The 24,571-nt window shown below is 40.5% G+C and overlaps 1 protein-coding gene across 1 annotated transcript in view; it reads left to right on the top strand.

Moving 5' to 3' along the window:
* The window catches only part of LOC103592154 (receptor-type tyrosine-protein phosphatase beta), a 106,376-nt gene that overhangs the window by 51,406 nt on the left and 30,399 nt on the right, over positions 1 to 24,571 (top strand). The window contains exons 14-19 of the mRNA XM_008574760.1: positions 13,318 to 13,581; positions 15,427 to 15,690; positions 16,416 to 16,697; positions 20,709 to 20,987; positions 21,530 to 21,679; positions 23,997 to 24,240. Coding sequence (XP_008572982.1) covers positions 13,318 to 13,581; positions 15,427 to 15,690; positions 16,416 to 16,697; positions 20,709 to 20,987; positions 21,530 to 21,679; positions 23,997 to 24,240 — 1,483 coding nt within the window. The remainder of the gene's footprint in view (positions 1 to 13,317; positions 13,582 to 15,426; positions 15,691 to 16,415; positions 16,698 to 20,708; positions 20,988 to 21,529; positions 21,680 to 23,996; positions 24,241 to 24,571) is intronic.

Raw genomic sequence — 24,571 nt, 5'->3', positions numbered from 1 at the left:
CAGGCTCCTACCATCTGTGGCTCTTCCTTCCTCTAGGTCCTCAGAGCTCTGTCCATTCCTCCAGAGAATGGAGTGTGTGAGAGGGGGTCATATTACCAGACTTTGAAGTAGACACACCACTGCAAGCTACTTTCCAATGGCCGGAACTCGGTTACATGGCTACACCTAACTACAGGGGAGGCTGGGAAATACGGTCTAGCTGTGTGTCAAGAGGAAAAGGAAATGATTGGTGCACAATTAGTCATACTTTGCCATACAGGTTAATTCCCGTTTTTAAATATCACAAGGCCTGTCCAACTTATTGCAATACACTAAAATAGTATAGTGTCTAATATCACTTGAAATAAGTGAGCACTTAAGATAAGTGTGACTTGTAATTATTTTCCTACCCATATTTTAATTATGATGGAGGTATCAGTATTTAACCCATAATATATAATAGAGGCATTCAAAAAAGGGACAAGAAATTCTTTGAAGAATGATCACAAAGTTTTAAGGACTGTATTAGGCTATTTTTGTTGCTTATGACAAAATACCTGGAACTGGGGGATTTATAAAGAAAAATGAAATTTATTGCCTACAGTTTCAGAGGCTGGAAGTCCAAAGTCCAAGGAACACATCTGGTGCTGGTGACAGTGACCCAGGGGTCTCACATTGCAAGATGGTGGAAGGAGAGAGAGCGAGAGAAAGAGATTCAGACTCTCCTCTCTTTCCTTTTAAAGCCCTCAGAACCACACCCCTGACCACCATTTTTATTCCATTTACTACTGTGTGGTCCTACAATCTAATTACCTCTTCACGGCTCCACCTTTCAATTACCATAATAAGATTTTGCACCCTCTTAACAGTCACAGTGGGGGCTAAGTTTCTAATACATAAAACCTGGAGGACACAATTCAAGCTTCTGGGGGTTTGGGGGGACATAATAAAATCCACTACAAGAGAGATGCTGGCCAGTGAGCCCAGTTGGTTAGAGTACAGCCTTGTAACACCAAGATCAAGGACTGGATCCCTGTACTGGCCAGGCCCTCCCCCCAAAAAATAAGTTTTAAGGAGAGCACAAAATATGAATAAATAATAAGCATGGGTCGTTTTATTCAAACATATTGAGTTCACATTATCATGAGAAAGGAGAAAAATGGGATACTACTACAGAAGCACAATTTTGAAAGGAGTGTGCTTAGATTAGTAAACTTTGTGCACAGTAAACTGCAAAGAATTCAGTAGCCTAAAGCCTTGATAATCATTACCACCGCCTCAGATGGCTGAAATATTGGTCAATACTGAAATAATTTTGAAAGGTTTCCTTATATTTCACTTACATTTCCACAGAGTTGAAACATAAAAAATAAACCCTCCCAGCCTAGATAAGATGGCTGAATATTTAAAATGATAGATATCAGATATGCTTAACAATTCTAATTTTAATCTGGGTAAATGTTCATTCTAAAGGGAAAAAAATGTGAATTATATTTTTGGCAAAACTTCTAATAATTGTATCTTTTCTAATGAAATGTTAGTAGTTGTAAATATTTCCAGCAGTTGTGAAAAACAGCATAATTCTTTTGAGAGCAACCAAGAGATGTATGGATGGTTGGATGGGTTAATGAAGGAAGAAAGTTAGGAAGGAAAGGAAGGAGGAAAAGAAAGAGAGGAAGGAATAAACCAATACATAAATCTTATGGCTTAAAGTTTAACTTTGTCTGTTGGGGACGTCCAAGGAACAACATTAGCAGATTGTTCAGTAGGGTGCTGTTTATAATTTTTGGTGATTGTTAAGTGCTTTTAAGTTTAGGACAGCCTTTGGGGCTCAACTCAGAAACTTAAAGAATATTAGATTAGAAGGATTCTCAGAGGTCATCTAGCAAAATCCTGTCCATTATATGTGATGGACTGATATCAACAATTATATGAAAATATTTAGCTGAAGTTTATCAACTAATGAGGAAGACAGTAGTACAGTTCAGATACACAGTCTGATTTTATCCCGATATTCTCTAGTGGGAGTACTGCTTACTAAGCACTTATTTCTGATACATGTACAACTTTTACTCAATAGCACAGTTACTGATTGGCCGACTGTACTTCTAGCCATCTACACTTCGGGGACCTCCTTGAAGGCTTCTATGCCTTTTTCATTGTTGTATACCTTGCAAGTACTAAATTGTCATAAATATTTGTAGTGCTAATCCCCAATTGATATAAGCAAATGAACATGGTTAGTGTCAGAAAGGCCATAGCCATAATAGCTCTGCCCACAATTGGTCCAATTTCAAGATAAGATTTTAAGCTTGTTTCTTGCCACTAGAGGGCAGGAAATGCTTTGCAAAGGGAAAACACAGTCTCTCTCCTTGAGTTAGCTTAACTCCCCAGAAATAAATAACTTCATTACCTGAAGATCAAAGCCATTGCAAAGTCTAAGGTGTTTATAAAAGCTATTGCATTCACCTTTCCCTTCAAACATCTTCACTTTGTTGGTGAGTTTGGTTCTAGTTGATCCCTTTGGATTGTTATGATGTTTTTTTTTTTCCCTTTCTTACAGGGAACCTCCAGACACATTCACATAAAAATGCCTCCATTTAAAATACTTTACGAACAACAACCCCATAAAAGTGGAGTAGTGGCATCCTTGTATTTATGAGCATCCAAAAGGCCTCCTGGCATTTTTATTTTGGTTAGCCTTCTGATTTAAGAACACTTGGCTTCCATGAGCTAAAGTCCTCGCACTTCCGTGACCTCTTACATACCCAGATGAGCTCTCCTGAGTCTACAGTCTTTGCTCACCACAACAAATGACTCCAACTTTCTTTTTAAATGTCCCCCCTTTTAAAATCACAGTTCCTTCCAGCGTGAGTGGAGTCACAGTGAACAATTCTGGTCGTAATGATTACCTGAGCGTTTCCTGGCTGCCGGCTCCTGGAGACGTGGACAACTATGTAGTGACACTCTCTCACGACAGCAGCGTGGTTCAGTCCCTCACCATTGCCAAGTCCCTCAGCGAATGTTCCTTCAGCTCCCTCACCCCAGGCCGGCTCTACAACGTGATCATAACCACAAGGAGTGGCAAGTACGAAAATCATTCCTTCGGCCAAGAGCGGACAGGTAAGGACGCATGAAGGGACAGAAGTCCGTGAGAACCAGCGGGCTATGTGGCTCAGGACATCACACGGCCCCAACTATCCTGTAATGATAGGATAAAAGGCAGTTGACATCACAGAATGGTCATGGAGTCTTCATATTTTGACCCAAGAAACTCCTTATGTGAGCAGATGTTACCATTAGAGTAAGACCAGCGCAGCTTTGGGGCCTAGAACACATATTATGTTCAAAGAGTGTAACACGTATTTCTGCTTCGGGAGTACGTTCTGTTGCTAGGGCCTGGCTTTACATACGAGGGGTCTTCAAAAGCTCATGGGAAGATTGTATTATCCTGTAATTCTATTTTTCCACAAACTTTTTGAAGAACTCTCTTATATTAACTAACTAACCCTTATAACCTGATTGAGGTAGTCATTATCCTTCCCATTTTACAGACCAGGAAACCAAAGTTCAAGGGGATTAAATAATTTGCCCAACTGTTTACCTTGTTAAACAGTCAAGTAAGTTTCCGTTTCTGGATTTAAACCCAGTTCTGAATGACTCCAGAGCCTACGAACCTCTCTGTCCTAAAATCCTTCCTAAAACATCTGTTGGTCAAGACCACTATTCATCTTTTTCCACACACGGTGAAAATGTTAACCTCTATGATTCTGGGATTAGGGAGCAAAAATCATAGCAAAGGAAATGAGCATCAGGTCCTTGATGCACTGAAAGGAATTAAACTTAGACAGCTACCGTTTTCTTGATATATTTATGTTTTCTGGGGTTTACATCTGAGATTTCTGCTTAAGGTTGGCATCAATATTTTGTCAGATTTTTCGTACTGAGCTATGGGTTTATTTTTGCATTTAAAAATATCAGTTTTTCCATGAGGATCTGGGGCAATCGACATCATCCTATTACCTAGCACATGGCCTGGGGCCTAGTAGGCCCTCAATAAATATTTGTTGAATGAATAATCAGAAATCACTTAGATCAGGGGTTTTCACCTGGTGCTCCATGGGTGGACTTTAGGATGTAGTAACCCCTGAAATTGTCCTCGAAGTTGTTAGGAATAGCAAAGGTGTGTGCATTTCTTTGAGGAGAGAGGGCCCATGGGTTTTATCAGATTCTCATAGCTTCTATGACCCCCAAAAAGTTAGGAGTCACTGATTTACATTGTTACAGAATGCTAGCACTGACAGGATCCTTAGAATGATCTAATCTCATCTCCTTATTTGGAGATAAAGAAAATCCCAGAGAGAAAGTATGGCGTCTCCAAGGTCGCATGGCTGACTAGTATCAGAGCTCTGCCTAGCTCCAGCACTATTCCATTACATCATGCTGTACCTGAGAGCACGACTCAGGGATATAAACAGATTATCCCCATCCTCAAATAATTTAAAGTCTGATAATACTGATAACCATAATAAGGACTTAGATCCGAAAGCAGGTTTTCGCTTACAAAACAGTCTTATATCAATGTCTCATCTTGATCAACTTGGAGCTTAAAAATCACCAGAAATGAAAGGATCTGTCACCAACTACTAATCCCTTGCTTCCCATCAATGTCAATTCATGAACATTTCCTACCCATATGACTTTAATGTTGCAAAGCCTTTGCTAAAATTATTCTTAAAGACAAGAAAAATGATCCTTTATTCAAGCACCCTCTTGACTCTCTTACCAGCGTGAACTTGGACTTGGTGTGTGACTAATCAAGGCCAATCGTTGCTCCCGCAAATCAGTTTAACTGGAGAGTCATGTCTGAGTTGTCGTCTTGTTGATTTTAGCTGATTATCTTAATGCCCTTTTCCTTTTCTAATGCTCTTGTTCTCTCCATTTTGGGTGAAAATACCAGTATTTCTAATTCTGTTAAACGTTATCTCACCATGCAGCAAGGCAGGTCTCACAAATTACCTACAGTTCCACCCGGAGAGCCCCTTATTGACTTAGCACAGTACTCAGCCTAGTTTTTCTTCCTATAATAGTTTCTTTGCTCTCAGTAAATTGCCTGGATTATTGACCTGTTAAACGTTATCTCACCATGCAGCAAGGCAGGTCTCACAAATTACCTACAGTTCCACCCAGAGAGCCCCTTATTGACTTAGCACAGTACTCAGCCTAGTTTTTCTTCCTATAATAGTTTCTTTGCTCTCAGTAAATTGCCTGGATTATTGCCTTCTTAGCCCATTCCTACAATGTCACTTCAAAATCGCTTCTCCTCAACTCTGTGATGACTAAATTCTAACAGCACTGTAATTAGTTTCAGGTAAATATCTTGAAGAAAGCATCTGTCCTTGCTCCATGGTGAGCTATATTCCAGTACAAAAACTAATCAGTAAAAATAATCCAACAAAGGATATTAATGCAATGTGTAGGTGTGAAAAGCATCATGAGAAAATGTGGCTTAGATGCCAAAATACTGAATTTTCTGGGTCATTTCATGATTTTGGGGGGAAATAGGAGAGAAGGCTTGAACACAGGCTTGGCATGTAGTCAGAGCACAAATCCCTTAACATATTCTAAACGCAGACCAAGGTTGTACAAGCCTAGAGGACAGGCTAGTATTGGAACAGAAGTTTAGTATCCTGGATCTGAGTTCATGCCTCTTCTCAATGCTCCTTTTCATTAATATTTATAAAGTCCAATAATAGTCAAATAGTGAATCTATGGCCTACTGTTCAATTAAAATTAAATCCCAAATGAAAAATTAGAATATTCCTAATACCATGCTTTAATACAGAATTTCCTTATTTTAGTGTTCCTAATAACATTTACTTAAATATTTATTGGTTGGTTGGTTGGTTGGTTGAGGAAGAAACCACAGGTTCACAGAATTGCTTGTTTTTTTATATATTTTGGGGCGAGGAAACTCAAATGCACAAAATTGGCTTGACCATAATTCTTAGTTCAGAAAACCATACATCAATTCTACTCTTATTTTTTAAGCATCTAGTTAGTAATTTTTAATAATTTAACATGTACATGAGAAACCACTACCTAAAATAAAAGCTAGTACCTTGACAGTAATCTACATTAAATCATGTGGTTCCCACCACACTAATCCATCCCAGGGTAGCCAACATCTTGATTCCTATGTTGTTTTCTCTTTTGCTTTCCATCTTGCATAACTTTATTGCATCTACAGACAGTCCTAAAATTATGAGTTTTTAAAATTTTAGTTGCATGAACATTATAAAATAGATATTTTTAATGCAGCATATAATATTTTAGGGACTAGATTTTTCACTTATTATATTTGTAGGATTTATCCATATTTTATGTTTGGATGCTAAGGGCAATAAATCCATATTTTTGTGTTTTGATTTAAGAAAAAAATTAATTATGACTATATATATGATATTTCACTGTGCATATATACAGATTCATTATCCGATTGTATTCATGATCCAATTCATTATTTGGGAAAGGATTTTATCAAGTTTTGAAATATTGCCAGTCAAATGGATGTAAAATGGTATTTCACTGTGATCTTGACTTGTATTTTCTTGATTACCAATGATGTGGAACATCTCTTCGTGTATTAATTAACCATATGTGTTTCCTCTTCTTCCATTTTTCTTTTGGACTGTTTATACTCTTCTTGGAAACTTTTTATCACATCTTGAGTCACCAAGGTATGCTGGAATTATTACTATCATCACCATCATGCATATTAATCATCAGTTATGTTTAATGTTCCATTTTATGCATGACATTTTGTGCCGGCAAACAACAGGATTAGAATAAATTCATCAGATTCAATTAAAAGATACATTAAGTCACTCCAAGTAGTGTAACAATTTTCCCCCTCTGGAAATTTGTGATCTAGAGGTCTAAGATTTTTCTTTTAAATGCACACAATAAAAATCTACTCAGTTTCCTTTATCGTCTCATGCTGTCATTTGTGATCAATTGCTCACTCAGAATCACTAAATCTTCAGCTGTTCTCTGTTCTCTTTTTCAGTGCCTGACAAGGTCCAGGGAGTCAGTGTTAGCAATTCAGCCAGAAGTGACTATTTAAAGGTATCCTGGGTACATGCCACTGGAGACTTTGATCACTATGAAGTCACCATTAAAAACAAAAACAACTTCATTCAAACCAAAAGCATTCTCAAGTCAGAAAACGAGTGTGTATTTGTTCAGCTCGTCCCTGGACGGTTATACAGTGTCACTGTTAGTACAAAAAGTGGACAGTATGAAGCCAGTGAGCAAGGGAATGGGAGAACAAGTAAGTGGAATGATTGAAAAATCTGACAGTGGGTTGGACTTGAAGGTCACTACATAAATAACTTATCTGAACCCTGAATTTTCTCTACTTACTGATGAGTAAATTGCATTCTCAGTAAGTCTCACTTGGAGCTAACATCATTCAGCCAAGCCATGGCCTATAATTACAGAATATTTATTGATACATAAAAGCGAGCATAGTGGGAGAGCAAAAAGGCCAAATGTCCCATTTTTCTTCCCTGTTCTCCTGCATTATGGCATTAAAATTCTAGACATCTTGGTTTATCTTATGATTGAGATCATAACTCATTTTATAATTTCATTCTACCAACATTTAGCATATGAGATTTATGTCAGAAAAAAATCACAATTTTAATAGTTGCTTCCTATTTTTCTTGTTTAATTATGCGTGAAATAGTCCAAATGGTTTATTTGGGGAAGGGAGATGTCTGCCAGTTCCTTGAATGTGATTCATAAATCGTGTGTAGGTAAACTCTGATCAGTCCTTTTTCTGAGGAGTCTTCTCATTTTTCTCTAGTCCCAGAGCCTGTTAAGGATCTAACATTGCGGAATAGGAGCACCGAGGACCTGCAGGTGACTTGGTCACGAGCTAATGGGGATGTTGACCAGTATGAGATCCAACTGCTCTTCAATGACATGAAAGTATTTCCTCCTTTTCACCTTGTAAATACTGCAACCGAGTTTCGATTCACGTCCCTGACACCCGGACGCCAGTACAAAATTCTTGTGTTGACGATCAGTGGAGATGTACAGCAGTCAGCCTTCATCGAGGGCTTAACGGGTAATTTGAAATATTGTTCTTGAACCCTAAGTAGACATAGTGGTGTATTTAACATGTTGGGTAGCCCTTGCCTACCGATTGAGAATTTAGAGGGGTAAAGAAGACAGATGGCAAGAAGAGAAAAAATTTCTTGATAGTGACAATGATGCTGTCCAAGCTGGATTAACAAAAATAAAGTATGATGCAGGGGAAAGGAGGGGGGAAGCTTTCAAAGAAATAGCATTGAACCGATGTGACTGGCTGGTGCTTGTGCGACATACACGCTAAATAGAAATAACTCTGTTGCTTGGGTACCACCTCTTTGAAACTCTATTAGGAACGTTGCTATAATAGTTAACATTTATTGCCAGTTACCATAAACCAGACCCACAGCAAAGCATTTCACATCTACATTTTGTTCAATCCTTACAACTCTGGGAGCTGGTTACAATTACCATCATTCCCATTTTGCTGCTGAGGAAAATGAAACTTACAGAGGTTAAGAAATTTGCCTCTAGTCCTACTGCTAGTAAATGAGAAAACCAAGACTTGGATCAAGACAATCTGACCAGCCCCTCACTATGTTACTGGCATTCTTCATTTTCACTCACTGGCCTTGGTCTCCCTCTCAACTTTCCCCCATCAACTTCAGTTCAGGCAGAAAAGTCAGAGAAAAATGGCAAATTGATACTTTTTTTGAATGTGCCTTTTTTCAGTAGATGCTGAAACATAAGAAGCATAAAAATTTTGGTTGAAAATTTCCACAGTTCATTCTCTAAGTGATGGCTTTTAAATTTATTTTCTTTTTTAGTTCCTAGTGCTGTCAAAAATATTCACATTTCTCCCAACGGGGCGACAGATAGCCTGACGGTGAATTGGACTCCTGGAGGGGGAGATGTCGATTCCTACACAGTGTCAGCATTCAGGCAGAATCAAAAGGTTGAGTCTCAGACTATCCCCAAGCATGTCTCTGAGCACACGTTCCACAGACTGGAGGCCGGGGAGCAGTACCAGATCGTGATTGCCTCGGTCAGCGGGTCCCTCAGGAACCAGATAGATGCGCTTGGGCGGACAGGTGAGCATCCCCCTGGAGAAGGGCCAAATTGTAGAATGCTTTATGGTTCCCCATAATGGGACCTCAGATAGGCTTAGCTGTTTGCAAATCAGAAAATCCAAGTTTAAGACTACGTAAGTTTGTACAATTCAATGTGGTTTCAAGAGATTTTTTTGTTTTCCTTTCTTAATAGAGATTTCCAGAACAAATTAAAGGTAATTAGAAACCAAATGATTTCAATAAATTTTTATACTTGCTAAAGAATATAAAAATTTTAATTTTAACAAGCAGACTTCCATAACTACGCATTTTTCAAAATTTCACCCTTTTCTCAAAATTCTTTTTTGAAGAAAAAAATATACCTGTGCCATCTGCTTTACCTGTGATAGCTAAAGAACAAGTATCAAATGAATGGATAATGTATGTTTGTTTATATTAATATCACTATTAATATATTATTTTTAAAACAAAAATAAGCTACAAGCACCTGTGATATGCTTAAAAATTTTAATTTTAACAAGCAGACTTCCATAACTACGCATTTTTCAAAATTTCACCCTTATCTCAAAATTCTTTTTTGAAGAAAAAATTATACCTGTGCCATCTGCTTTACCTGTGATAGCTAAAGAACAAGTATCAAATGAGTGGATAATGTATGTTTATTTATATTAATATCACTATTAATATATTATTTTTAAAACAAAAATAAGCTACAAGCACCTGTGATATGCTAGGCATTTAAAATGATCTCTAGTCACACTACAAGGTAGAGATCATTATCTCCATCTTACGGATGAGGAAAGTAAGGCTCAGAAAGTTTATGAAACTTTACCAAGGATACATGTAATAATACCTAGAGCTGTAATTCATATCTAGGCCCATCTGGCTTTAAACCTCATGCCCTCTCTACTGTAATACAACACTTCTTAGATGTCTCTCATTCACATAATTATTTATTTAGTTGGGGCCTGGGGCTTTTATATCATGCCCTACTATGCCTCTTATTTCGTATCTATATCTATACCCATGTATCTCCAACATTATGTCAAGCAGTATGTTAGAAAGGAGCAATTCAATAGCAAGACAGAGCCCCTGACCTCAAGGACTTTATAATCTACTGAAGGAGACAGAGAAGTAAAAAAGCAATTACTGTACAACATGGTAAATGCTGAAATAAAAGTAATTATAGGGTGTTAATCTACCGCTGTATAACACTGGGAGAGGGCATGTATTTCTTGACACAGCAGGACATTCTCCCTGATTCACCACGTGCACGTCAGTCGGCCTGTCCACACAGGCTTCAGCCTACCCCACTCCAATATAGTTTTTTCATTAAAACTGGTGTGATTTGTTTTCTATTGCTGCTGTAATAAATTACCACAAACTATGTGGCTTAAAAAAAAATTTATTACCTTATAGTTCTGGTGGTTAGAATCTGAAAATGGGTCTACAGGGCTAAAGTCAAGATAACAGGTGTCGGCAGGCTGTGTTGCTTCTAGATACTTTAGGGGAGAATCTATTCCTTGTCCTTTTCTGCTTCTAGCGACTGCCCACATTCCGTGGCTCCTGGCCCCTTCCAGCGATAGCATCACTGCCACCCCTGCATCTATCATCACATCTTCTCTGCTCTCCTGCTGCCGTCCTCTACCTTTTAAGGACTCTTGTGATTATATCAGTCATGACAGGGACAATCCAGGATAGTCTCCCCATCTCAAGATCTTAACTTAATCATACCTACAAAGTCTCTTCTGCCATATAAGGGGGCATATTCATAGGTTCCAGGGATTAGGACATGGACATTTTGGAGGGGCCATTATTCAGACAGCCACACTGGCTAGTTGATTACTTATTTATTAAGTACCTAGGTCTGAAGGGGGTGGGTGATATTGATAGGGACATAAAGATGAATTAGGCTTGCTACTTGTCCTTGAAGAGCTGCCTAACTAGTGGGGAAGACAGACACATGGACAAATAACAACAATAAATTATGATGAGATTAGTATATAAGAGAGGAACGTCCAACATCCAGGGCAGCATGGAGGGTCAGGTAGAATTGGGAAGTCTCCGAAAAGGGACATTTCAGGACTGTCATGAAGGAGGCAGCAGTTCTCCGTGTGAAGAGAAGGTAAGAGAGCACCCTGTGCTGCTAGGCTGTCCTCTGCAAGGGCCAAGAGGTGTGAGAAGAAACCGTGAGGAGTCGTGGGGGCTGACATGTGTGTTGCACGATGGAAAGGTGGGGGAGGCTGGAAAGCCAGATTAGGGCTAAGTGAGAAAATGCCTGGCCTGCCTTCCTCAGGAGTTTTGTCTGTTTGTTTGTTTATCTTGTAAGCAGTGTGGAGGCAACGAAAATTTTTTAGCCGAAGAGTAATTATTTTGTAATAAAAATTAGTACCCTAAAAAATAAAATCAGGTAGCAATGGGGAATGGATTGAATGGAGAAGAGACCAGAGGTGGGGGACCTGTTCATTAATTCATTTGTGACTGAGTACCTACTATGTGTAAGGCACGGTTCTAAATGTGGGAGTCACAGAAGTGAATGAAACTCTCATAGTCTTGAAGCTTATATTCTAGTAGGGAGAGAGACAATAAATGGAATAAATAAGTAGAAGATATAGGAGGTTAGAAGGTAATACAAGACAAGGAGAAAATGAAAGCAGGAATGAGGGAAAGCAAGTGCTGGGGGTTTACAATTTTAGATAGTACAGTCCTCAGAGATTTCGTTAAGAAGGTGATATCTGAGTACAAATCTGAAAGAAGAGAAGGACAGTCATGCAAATATTTGGGGGAGGGGACCCAAGCAGAGCCAGCAGCAAGGCAGAGACCTTGATGGACATGTGTCTGGCCTGCTGGAGTAGAGTAAAAGGGCCACGTGGCTGGAGCAGAGTGAGCGGGAATGGAATGGGGGATGTGGCCAGAGAGGGAAGGGGTGTCATGAGAGCACTGCAGCCATGGAAATAATGAGGGACTAAAGCTAAACTAACACAAGAGCCCTGATGAAGAAGAGTGGACATAGTCAAGAAATATTTCTGCATTAGGTAACGTGGCACTGGTGACCACGTAGATTATACAAGGAGGAACAGAAGAAAATTCCACAGTTTCTACCTTGGGTGTCTAGTAGAAGGTGGTGCTGTTAATTGAGTAAGAGAAGCAGGGGAAGAGAGGATCAAGGAGAAATCTACCAGGCTCAGTTCTGTATTGAGTCTGAGATGCTTGAATGACCTGCCCAGAGAGCGGACCATAGCCACCCGGACATATGCGGCTGTGCTCCAAAGAAAAGTGAGTTCGACATAAAGGTTCGGACCAAAATCCTACTTAAATGCATAAAGTGAACGAGATTGATTGCTCAGCTAGCACTGAAGAAGTGAAGGGGACAAAGGATGGCACCATGGGAACTGACAACTTTTAAGGGCAGACGTAAGGTGAGGAGAAAACAAAAAGAACCTGAGAAAGAGTAGTCAGGGTGGAGGGAAGAGGACCCAGGCGAAATCAAGACAGATGTCTTGTTCTGTTTCCACCGGCATCTTAAGACTTAACGAGGAATCCTGCAGCATGTGCACCAGCAGTTTGGAAGCAGATCATTTCTAGCAGCACATGACCACCTGCCAGCAGGTAACACTGAAGGCCGAAGGGGTTGCAAAATCCTAATATAAACCTTTTTTTAAAAAATGATTTTGGCTTTTCCTATTGTTTCTCTTTCCCATATCCCTAAGTCCAATTTCCTCTTTCTGTTTGCTTTTCCCCTTCTTTCCCACCCGCTCTCTTCTCCCGCTGCCCTTCCCTCCAGTGGATATTTCTTAGCTCGCCGTTGGCACTCAGAGATTATTTTTTGATCTCTGATCTAGTTCTTAGTATTAGAAAACCATTTAGTCACACAGATCAGATTAACATTTATTCTATACCCAAAAAATGTCAAGAAAATAACTTCTCATTACAGTTTTTTTGGTTCTCTTATGGCTTTGTTTAGTTTTTTGTTTTGTTTTTAATTAAGAGTTTTAGCATCAGTTATGCACGAACTTCAGGTTTCTTTGCTTCCATGAAGCAACCTTCTTTAAAAGCAGGGACTATGCATTTTGAGTTGCTATTTGAGTGCATCCACACAGGCATGAATCCTGGGCTATGTCGGGGATGTGCCAAAACTCAGTCTCATCCCCTTGCTCCTTGATTTTTCCAGTCCCAGCAGCTGTCACCAATCTGAGGATCACAGAGAACTCCACCAGATACCTGTCCTTCAGCTGGACCGCCTCAGAGGGAGAGCTCAACTGGTACAACATCTTTCTGTACAACCCAGATCGAACTCTTCAGGAGAGAGCTCAAGTTGACCCTCAAGTCCAAAGCTTCTCTTTCCAGAACTTGCTACCAGGCCGAATGTACAAAATGGTGATTGTAACGCACAGTGGGGAGCTGACTAATGAGTCTTTCATGTTTGGTAGAACAGGTAAGACCCAGACCTGAGCAGTAATGGATAACAAGGAAATTATCCCAGTATTCACTGGCTTTTTCTTGATTTGTCTTTAGTTTCCAATTCTATTCAGGATGACGCTTAATAGGAAATCGGTGACCTTCAGCTTTTTGACCCTAAGTCAGACCTCTGATTATATATGAGCAATTGGTGGCCAGTTTTTGCACTGGCTTCTGTTCTTTTGCCTCTACCTATTTGCCTCACAGGGTTTGGTGAAGAATGAATGTGGCTCCTCCAGCTTCATCACAGTGTGAGAGGGTTGTAAGCCATCGTGGCTCTGTTCAAGCTATGCCCTGCAGCTTTCTGCAAGACATAGGTGGAGAGGAGGGCAGGTCCAGCGAACACCAACCAGAAATTGGGCAAAAAAGCAGTGACTGCTGTGAATTGGAAACATAACACTAGATGAAATGAAAACAAAGAGTTCTAGGAAAATGGGAGAGAGACATCTCACTGGGATGCAAGTAAAAAACAATCTAGTCTTTTTCCATAATTTGAGTCCTTTACCTCCTATTCAATTTTTTTTTCTCGAAACATAACACTAGATGAAATGAAAACAAAGAGTTCTAGGAAAATGGGAGAGAGACATCTCTCTGGGATGCAAGTAAAAAACAATCTAGTCTTTTTCCATAATTTGAGTCCTTTACCTCCTATTCAATTTTTTTTTCTTATTTCACATAGTTTTGGAGTGCTCTTCTGTGCCAGTCTCATGGCTCATGGCTAGAATATGACAAGGACCAAGACAGACAAAGCCTCTTACCTGGAAGAGCTCTATATTAGGAGAGAGGGGAGGGGGAAAGGACAGCAGATTTTAAAGGGAGATAATTTGGGGATGCCTTAAATTCTATGAAAGAAATGAGCAATGTGTCATGACAGTGACTTGACAAGGCAAGAAACTACTTTAGATAGAGCAGGCATTTCAGCTGAGACCTGAAGGTGAGGGGACCCATGTGAAGAACACCTTCCAAGGATACCCGACAGAAGTTCTCAGTTCGTCTTCTGAAGGGAATGAAAAAGAGCAGAGATAAGCCTAGATCACAAATAGAGTAGCCTAGATGGTAGATGTTACCATTTCCAGGGCAACCTGCCCTCTGCACATCCTCCCTTACCTGCTCATTAATGTTTACAGTTCCCCCTACAGAAGGCAGCGGGCTTCATTCTCCAAAGAGAAACAAAACTCAAATACCCATAGGACAGGTGGCAGCGGGACTAACTTATACAATGGCGGGAGTGACTGTTAACAGTTCTTTTCCTAAATGAGGTTGTGGCAATACCGATTTTGGTAAGAAAGAGCATGAGAGAACTGAGAACCTAAAGGAGGGTAGAGAGGAAGAAAAGGGACCCAGAGAGGGGGGGTGGCTGCCAGTGAGATGGGCCCAACTAGAAGAAGCCAGACCCTTTACCAAAATTTTCTGGGCCTTTTGTAAGCTCAGTTACAAACTACTTGCCTAGCATTAATTAACCATTTATAAAGATTTCATTTTACATGTTTATCAGAGTGCAGGTGGAAAGCACAACCTGTCTTGTTTTGTTTTGATTTGTGTATCTCTAGTCCACATGCCCCTAAACGTAAGTGACCTGAAGTGTAGACCAGAACTGACTCTACAATACGTACCACTCACCCATATGCCCAACACAGCCCATATGCTCACCTATAGGCCAAAATGCCTCTGTTTCTGTTTTGTTCTCAGTAAGAGTTTTTCTTCTGTTTAAGTCCCAGCCTCCGTGAGTCATCTCAAGGGATCTAATCGGAACATGACAGACAGCCTTTGGTTTAGCTGGAGTCCAGCCTCTGGGTCAGTAAGAGTTTTTCTTCTGTTTAAGTCCCAGCCTCCGTGAGTCATCTCAAGGGATCTAATTGGAACATGACAGACAGCCTTTGGTTTAGCTGGAGTCCAGCCTCTGGAGACCTTGACTTTTACGAGCTGATTCTCTACAATCCCAATGGTACAAAGAAAGAAACCTGGAAAAACAAGGACCTGACAGAGTGGCGTTTTTATGGCCTCATTCCTGGAAGGAAGTACACACTGTGTGTGGTAACTCACAGTGGAGATCTCAGCAGTAAGGTCTCGGGGGAGAGCAGAACAGGTAAGAAACCCAGCCGACAATGCCAAGTATTGGTGGGAAATAGCTTCCAAAGACACATTTTAATTAGGATTTTAATGACAAGAAATAAAATCAATAATGATGTGCCATGTGCTAACCCCTAAACTTGGGAAGGCACTATGGTACAGTGGATAAAGGACACAGACTTTGGTCAGAAAGATCTAGGTCCTTAGCTTAGCTCTGCCACTTAACTGTAGGAAGCTGGGAAGGTTGTTGAGCACCTCTAAGCCTCAGTTTCCTTATCTGCAAAATGGAGATAATCATATACATCTCATTGTGTTGCTATGAACAGTGCTTTCTAAATGCTTTTATGTCTTGGTCACACGTTGATAAGATTAATATATGTATGCCACCCAGGCATCAATCAACAAGGCTGTCTGCAACTGGACATAATTGTACGTGAACCCCCAGCCCCAAATCTGATGGACTCAATATCATTTGCACACTTGTAAACCATTCAGGGCACACTCATGCTCCATGGCACCCTGGTAAGCAAGCTCTGCTTATGATATTTAAGAAAAGTTATATGAAACATTTGAGGACAGTGCCTTAAACACTATAAATGAAAACTCCTATTCCTATATTATCATCATATTATCTCCTCCTACAAAGTACATTGAAAGTAGGTCTGATGTTGCTCAACTATCTTATTGTGTATATTATGGCACAATGTGATTATGTGATTTTTCACTTTCTCCATCATACAGCCCCAAGTCCTCCCAGTCTTATGTCATTTGCTGATGTTGCAAACACATCCTTGGCCATCACCTGGAAGGGGCCCCCAGACTGGACAGACTACAGTGACTTTGAGCTGCAGTGGCTCCCCAGAGATGCACTCACTGTCTTCAACCCCTACAATAACAGAAAATCAGAAGGACGCATTGTATATGGCCTTCGTCCAGGGAGATCCTATCAATTCATTGTCAGGACCGTCAGTGGTGATTCCTGGAAAACCTACAGCAAACCAGTTTTTGGAACCGTGAGGACAAGTATGACATGTTTCGTTACTCCTTATTTCAGATGATGTGAGAGGAAGTAGAAGTTCAGCATCTTATTCAAAGGGGCTTAGTTTAAATCCACATTTTTACTTGGGATTGGTTGGATTTGAATTCAGGCAGAAGTCTATATAGGTTTATTCATTCAACACTAACAATAGTGAACATGAAATAATCTCTGCCCTCATGGAGCTTACAATTGGATATGGGAGGTACTATCATTAAACATGCAATTATATTTTGGGTGCGATGAAGGAGGTTAATGACAATATAGAAACATATGGTAAGGGCAACTGACCCAATAATAATGTTCCTAGAAAAAGAAACATCTAAATTGAAACCTAAGGGAAGAGCAGGAGTCCCCAGGTAGAGATGGGTAGAGAAGGGCAAAATATTCCAGGTAGAGAAAATAAAATATCCCTAGACCAAGGAGGAGAGAGATCTGCTAACAGAGGAACAGAAAGAAATTTAGTTGGGCAGAGCATAAAAGATGAGGAGTAAGAGAATCAAATCATCCAATGTCTGTGTGCCATGAACAACGTTGTATGCCAACAGCTTTGAACTTTATCCTGAACCAATTGGAGCCACTCAATTCCAACAGAGATACCATAATTATAGTAACACTTTAGAAAGCCACTTTGGGTCCAATGTAGAGATAGATTGAAAAGGGCAAAACTAAAAGCAGAGGAATCAGTTGAGATATATTGTTGTATGTCATAAAGATAAAATACTTCAACAATGAAACATACCAGTTTCTTCCCAAAGGCATTCTGTGATAGGCACAATGAGCATCAAAAAAATCCGAAGGTTTTCAGTGTAGGGACCTCAATCCAAATATTTATTTTTCAATAATATCCAATATTGGTAGCTTCCGAGATCAGATTAGATTAGACTGGTTGTTGATAAAATACATCATTAGAAATTGGAAATTTAAGCAAGTAACTTTTTCATTTATTCAGTAAGCATTAATGCTATAACAGGTGTAAATTGTGCTCCATATTACATCCAAAGAGAAGTTTGGGATCAGATAGTTGTGTGTCAAGAGAAATATGCAAGAAAGAACTTTCCTTTATAGCAAGCTCAGGATGAGTTTAGTGGCTCATTGTGGACTGCATTAATCAAATCTGCTAAGCAGAACACCATGCACTGGTTACCAAACCCAGGGTAGGACTCTAAACACTTCTGCCCACTGCATCTTGGTGTTGGAGTCACCAAGAGAAACACAATGTAGTCAAACACTGCATGGAACAAAGCTTTACCTACATAGAGAAGAGAGAGAGCAAGACCAGCTTCAATAGTGTGCACCAGTCCCGCATGGACAGCGTGTCTCTCCCCGCAGCCAATGCATGGTAATTGGCTTTGCACACCCATCTCATGATGCAGTAGAAGGTCCTTGTCCCCTTTCCTCAGAGGACAGATATAGGATTGCTGCTGGCTGGGTGCCATGTGATGCACACGCTGAAGCAGAACTGAAGAGCACACACTGAGCTTGCAACAGAGAAAGATATTCGCACTCGAGGTGATAAACCCAGGCGGTGTGGGCTCCTGCTCTCTCGGTAAGGAAGCGTTCTGTAGTCCCAGGATTGGGTCTCAGTCTTTTAGTGAGCCTGTGCTTCTGAACTGTGAACTTCACAAGAGCTGCTCATTCTTCTCAGTCCCACCTTTCTTATGGATGCAAGAAGAGTTGTGCATTTTTATCTGTCTGTTCAGCTTTTTACATGTTGTCAGGATGGAGTGGCGACTTCCAATCTCCTTATGTGGTGCAGAGCTGGAAATCGGAAGTGGTACTTATTTCTTAGTGAATGGGGACATGACCTGAGTCTTGGAAGACAAATGGGATTTAGAGGTGAAGAGTAGGAGAAAGAAGGAAATGATAGAGGAGGTTGAAGCAAATTTCCATGTTATTTTTTTCCACTAATTATCAGAATTATGGATTAGGCAGGATGTTTTTGGGTCTTAGCTCTGACTTGGTCTGAACGGGGTTCAAAAGATTAATAAGCAGTTAATGTTTGAAAAGACACAATTACTGCATACCTCAAAAGCCAGTTCTTCCCCTGTTCTGAAAAGTCTTTGTGTCGATTTTTCTTTTTCTAAACCATTCTCATCTAACCTCTTGTGACTTCGCTGACATTTGTAGACCTTGATATAGAACAAGTTTGTTGAGTGGCACACAGATGCTGAGTGTTTCAAAGCTGTGAATGTTTAGGACAAGAATTTCTAAAACAAAGCATGTGTCAGGAGAAGGTAGGTTGTATTCCAAATCAGAGCATTCGGTACTCCCACTATAAGTGACTACTAGACCAACACATAGTTCTTAGAAGATCATCTATGTAATGGGTCCTTCACGAGCCTGAAAAATGACCTATCCTACAAGCAGGGTTAGGGCCATCGGCTGTTCAGGTGCACAGGGTCCCATGCTTAGGGAGGTCCCACACTTGATTTAATTTTCTGCTGTTACCACCTTGAAATTCTTAATAATTTTTGAACGATGGGCATCATATTTTCATTTGGCACTGAGCCTTGAAAATTATGTAGCCAGTCCTAACTACAAAGTTTATAAATGGACATATAATTTTAATTTGGGGAGGTGGAAGTGGTGAAGAAAAGATGAAAGATAAAATTTGTAACAGGGACCATAAAACCCTAACAACAAAATGGAGTGGGTTTTTCCTGTTCAGTGTCCTTATGGTCAAGCTGTCTTTTGCCTTTTTTAAAAAAAAATCCCTTCCCACAACATATAATGTTTTTGCGAGCCTTTTTGATGGGTTGACATCATGGACTATTGTCACCTGAGAGTTGTTACTGTATTTTGTGCTACAGTCAACAGAAAATGGGTGGGCTTTCAACTCTTGAAATGAAATAAGATGGTCTAGACCTAGGTTTTCAGTTCTATTCCAGAGCCTGAGGGCCCCTCAGAAATTCCTGGCGGAGGGAACACACAAGGGGAGGTCTTAGGAAGGTCTTCACTCCAGTTCAGCACCTCTGATCCCCAATGCACACTTAAAGCCATAGGACCAGAGCCCCTTCCATTTTACATATTGGGGATCTGAGAACTTTTCTTTTTTAAGTGGCTCAGCTGCCAAAATTAAAATTCAGAAGCTATCTATCTAAACCGTACACTTTAGCTTCACAGCACATAATTAGACATGCTGGGCATACAGCTGGTAGGGGAGGCCTGCGAAGTTTGGTCATTAACCTGCACTATCTCATAAGCGCTCTTTCGGACTTAATCTTTTACTCATTGTGTCATTCACATCAATAAATAAGATCAACTACCATTTATTGAGTCCCTACTATGTGTCAGCCACTCTGTTAGGCAGAAAAAACTGAATGACTATAAGCTCAGGGGCTGGAACAGCATGCCATGCATGGGGAACCAAAGCAGTTTCAGTGCCTGGAACATGGCATGTGAGCAGGGAGTGACAGGCAGAAAATAGGAGAGAGAGACAGAAGTCAGGGCCTAGGAGAAAACAAGTCAGGAGTACCATTTCTTAATGTCCTCATTATAAGAGCTAGCACTTACTGAGTAAGTACTATGCCAGCCACTATTCTAGGTGGATGTGCATGTTTCAACTCACTGGATCATCACAATAACCACATGAGGCAGGTACTCCTCACTTCCTCATTGTTCAGATGGGGCACAGAGATGTAAAGGATTTGCCCAAGAGTGCACAGCTGGTAAATAGAACTTGTATTCAGGCTGGCCGAGCTGCTCTGCCCCACCTTCTGTCTGACTTCCGCTGCTTGATTTCAGTGCCCACATGTACATTTGTGTTTCCAATCATGTTGTCACTCAAATGATTTTCTAAAGGGATGACATTTTAACTATTAATGTTTCTCAAAGTGGGGTCCAGCAAGCAGAAATTCCCTTAGAGATTCATGAGAATTTTTCTCAACCCAAATAAATTTTGAGAACTATTTATTTAGACCTCAGAACTAATTGGATCCAAAGGAGGTGAAAACATGTTTCTAGGGAGTTCTGAAATGTGTCTCCTCTCTCTTCAGAGCCAGACAAGATACAAAACCTGCATTGCCGGCCTCAGAACTCGACGGCCATTGCCTGTTCTTGGATCCCTCCTGATTCTGACTTTGATGGGTATAGCATTGAATGCCGGAAAATGGACACCCAAGAAGTTGAGTTTTCCAGAAAGCTGGAGAAAGAAAAATCTCTGCTCAACATCATGATGCTAGTGCCCCATAAGAGGTACCTAGTGTCCATCAAGGTGCAGTCAGCTGGCATGACCAGTGAGGTGGTTGAAGACAGCACTATCACAATGATAGACCGTAAGTGTCCCTGGAGGTCAACACGGAGCCTCCTGTCACACAGAGTAAAAGGACTTTGCACCTTTCTCTATCATATCCATCACCACTGTCCACTTGCATACAGTTCACTTTTACATAAGCCTGTCTTGTCACTTGAAGAAGAGGACCTAAAAGGTGCCAGGAAATAGAAACATTTCTCTGGGTAAAGTATCCTGACAGCAAACAAGTTAAATGATCTTGAAGTACCTGAATGAGTTGGTATTTACATACATCACTTTGCCTGATAGAGTTATAATGGACCTTTTAAGCAATTTGATGCCGCAACCTCAGGAAATCCTGCTGAGGAACTGTCTCTGTCATTATGTCTAGTGCGCCATTGGCAGATCCCTTCCTCTGCCTGCTTCCCTTCAGGAGAGGAGGAGAGTTTTTTGATTACAAGCTTTAAACACACACACACACAGTCTGATGTAGGCGAGTGGAGTCTTTCATTTAACTAAGTGTTGTTTCTGATGTGAAAGCAGAGCTGTGACCCCTCTTGGTTCCTTCCCCACCTCTTTTTCCAGGCCCTCCTCCGCCACCCCCACATATTCGTGTGAATGAAAAGGATGTGCTCATTAGCAAATCTTCCATCAACTTTACTGTCAACTGCAGCTGGTTCAGCGATACCAACGGAGCAGTGAAATACTTCACAGTGGTGGTGAGAGAGGCTGATGGTAAGTTATCAGGAGTCAACTCTACTGTAAGAAGTTCTTTCTCAAAGGTCATGGGACAACTTAAGATTCTAAGAGTAGAAAACTTAATTTTTTTATCACTCAGCTCTATCTCTGCTGGATACAGAGAGAGGTAACCAAAAACTGCTCAAAGTCTCCTCGGCAATAAAACCTCTTTTTCTCTGGGTTTATTAATGGGAGAATAGTGATTATAGCAGCTACGGCAATAACAACGGAACCACCACTGACTGAGTCCTTCCTATGTGCCAGGCACTGGTGGAAGCACATTGCGTGTGTTGACTCATTCGATCTCGTTCACTGCTCTTTTCTTCTGCCATTAAACAGCAATATGCTTCAACTCTCCTCACCCCTCTCTGTCTCATATACCTCCACCAACCACACACACCCAAACCACCCACCAATTCACAAAAATATCCAAAAGCTTGAAAAAGGGAGAAAATGTTCATGAGAAGCATTCCTCTTTTCTCTACTTAATTTTGAACGGTATGTTTTATTCTCTAGTTTCCTATTCCATATCTACCTAATCCCTACAAACTGGGCAAATACTAGGTGATCATTATCAAGACACTCCATAAAACCACTGAATATGATCTTTAGCATTTGTTGTATCAGTATTTGTCAACCCACCTGTAGGAGTGTTGTATTTGGGGTTCACGTCTGTGTATTTGCCCTTGAGGTCTTGTGTGTTATTTCTCCAAGAGAGATGCTTGTGCATGGAGTGGCATTAATATATTTTACCTTCCTTAAATTTTCCTAAATTGTTTAAGGTGCTACACAGGAGTTTCTTGAGCATCCCTGACAAATTTTGACCCATTTGTGGGTAAGGGGGAACCTTTAAACCTGAAAAACACTGAAGCAATTTCCAGGCTAAATGGTATTTTAGTCTCACTGGATATCTAACAGTCTATGTGCTTTTACATTTTATTTAATTGTACTAAAGCTAGTTATGAATAATTAATTAAATAATTTCAAGGGTCAGTGGTGCATCCCAGATTTCCTCACACCTCGTAATTGAATAGAAATTGGTGAACTGTGGAAAGACTTTAAATTTAATTAGGCCACAATGAAGGTAATGCTTTACTACATGAATATAAGGCAGTAACCAAAAAAAGAAGTCACCCCCCAGAAAGCAGCCTTGTTTTCTCTAGCCAGGTAGGTTTCCATTATTGATGTCTGTAGAGATGGGCTGTGGTCCCCTGGTGATCTAAGATAACAATCCATCTCACATAAATGTCATTTATGCATATACACTCATGCTAAAGACAACATTTCTTTTCAACTACTGCCAACAAAATAATACCTCCAAAACCCACTCATTGTGAGCATATTTTATTAAATAAGAGTCCAGGATGCTGTGATGATGAACCCCCACAGTACCACTCCTTGAAGTTCATTGTAAATGATATCTGATCTTTATAGTATTTATCTTCCTAATTATGCTTTTCTCCAGCCAACATCAAAAGTAATTTTCAGTGCCAAAACACACAGTAGGCTGGGTGGACAGGGGAGGAGTTCTGGGAAGTGCTCTGAGTGAGGGGCCAAATTCGAGCCAGGATTAAACTGTACTCAAGATAACAGAGCCACACAGAGCAGTTATCAGACTAGGCATTGCAAGTGGAACGTGTCTTGTGGGATGACTGCTCTGGCCTGGGACATGATTTCTCTTATCTTTTCCCTATTTCCCAGGTCATAGGGGCTTCCTTATTAGCTTAACTACAATGGTTATTGGCAAGGTAGAGAGCTTATTGAGTGGGTTGACTCTCACAATGGGGAGTTATCCAACTTTCTGAGTTGTGGGACACATTATCATTTGATACAATGAGCTGCTCTTGTTTTATTTTATTTCCCAGAATAATGATGGGGGGGGGGGATGTGCATGTGTATTTTATAAAATAAAACACTTTACTTAATTACTTCTTTACTTATTTATTTTTATGTTAGAAAAGGTGAATTAGGGCCGAGCCCGTGGCACACTCGGGAGAGTGCGGCGCTGGGAGTGCAGCAGCGCTCCCGCTGCGGGTTCGGATCCTATATAGGGATGACCGGTGCGCTCACAGCGCTCACTGTCTGAGCGCAGTGCGGCTGGTCTCAAAAAAGGACAAAAAAAAAAAAGAAAAGGTGAATTAAAATTAATTTCATTAGGGGAATTTTGCAGCATCCTTTGAGATCACAGAATCTGTACTCTGGAGATGGCCAGAGGTAGTGCATGAGCAAGCAGCCTTAGAAACCTAGTTAGAAATCGTTGAAATCACTCAAGTCACAAGAAAGGCAATCCTTAACTGTGGCTTTTCTCCTCCAGGCAGTGATGAGCTGAAGCCGGAACAACAGCACCCTCTCCCTTCCTACCTGGAATACAGGCACAACGCCTCCATTCAAATGTATCAGACCAATTATTTTGCCAGCAAATGTGCCGAAAGCCGTGACAGCAACTCCAAGAGTTTTAACATTAAGCTTGGAGCAGAGATGGAGAGCCTAGGGGGAAAATGTGATCCCAATCAGCAAAAATTCTGTGATGGACCACTGAAGCCACACACTGCCTACAGGTGAGATGCATTTCATGGCCATGGTAGAGGGATGTGCTGCATTACTAGGCACTCAGCTGTCTGAGCAGCTAATGCATGTGAACTCCTGGAGATTAACCACTGTTACAAGAGTACTCTACATTTTACTGGGTAATTTATGAAAGTTTGTTTTCTGCCTCCATTCACAGGTAATATGTAAAGAGGGCCTTCAGCATTGTGCAAAAGCTCCAATTCTTTATGTGCAGAAATGAAGGTTCTTAATAGATTGTTCTTTCTCCCTACAACTTCTTTAATATGCATCAAATAATTTACAACGATAACTATTGTGAAATGTCCAAATAGCAAGACTGAG

Source organism: Galeopterus variegatus, unplaced genomic scaffold (assembly GCF_000696425.1).
Source record: "Galeopterus variegatus unplaced genomic scaffold, G_variegatus-3.0.2 Scaffold1097, whole genome shotgun sequence".
In the NCBI taxonomy this organism is placed as follows: Eukaryota; Metazoa; Chordata; class Mammalia; order Dermoptera; family Cynocephalidae; genus Galeopterus; species Galeopterus variegatus.
The sequence above is the reverse complement of the archived record's forward strand: the minus strand, read 5'-3'. Positions and strand labels throughout refer to the sequence as shown.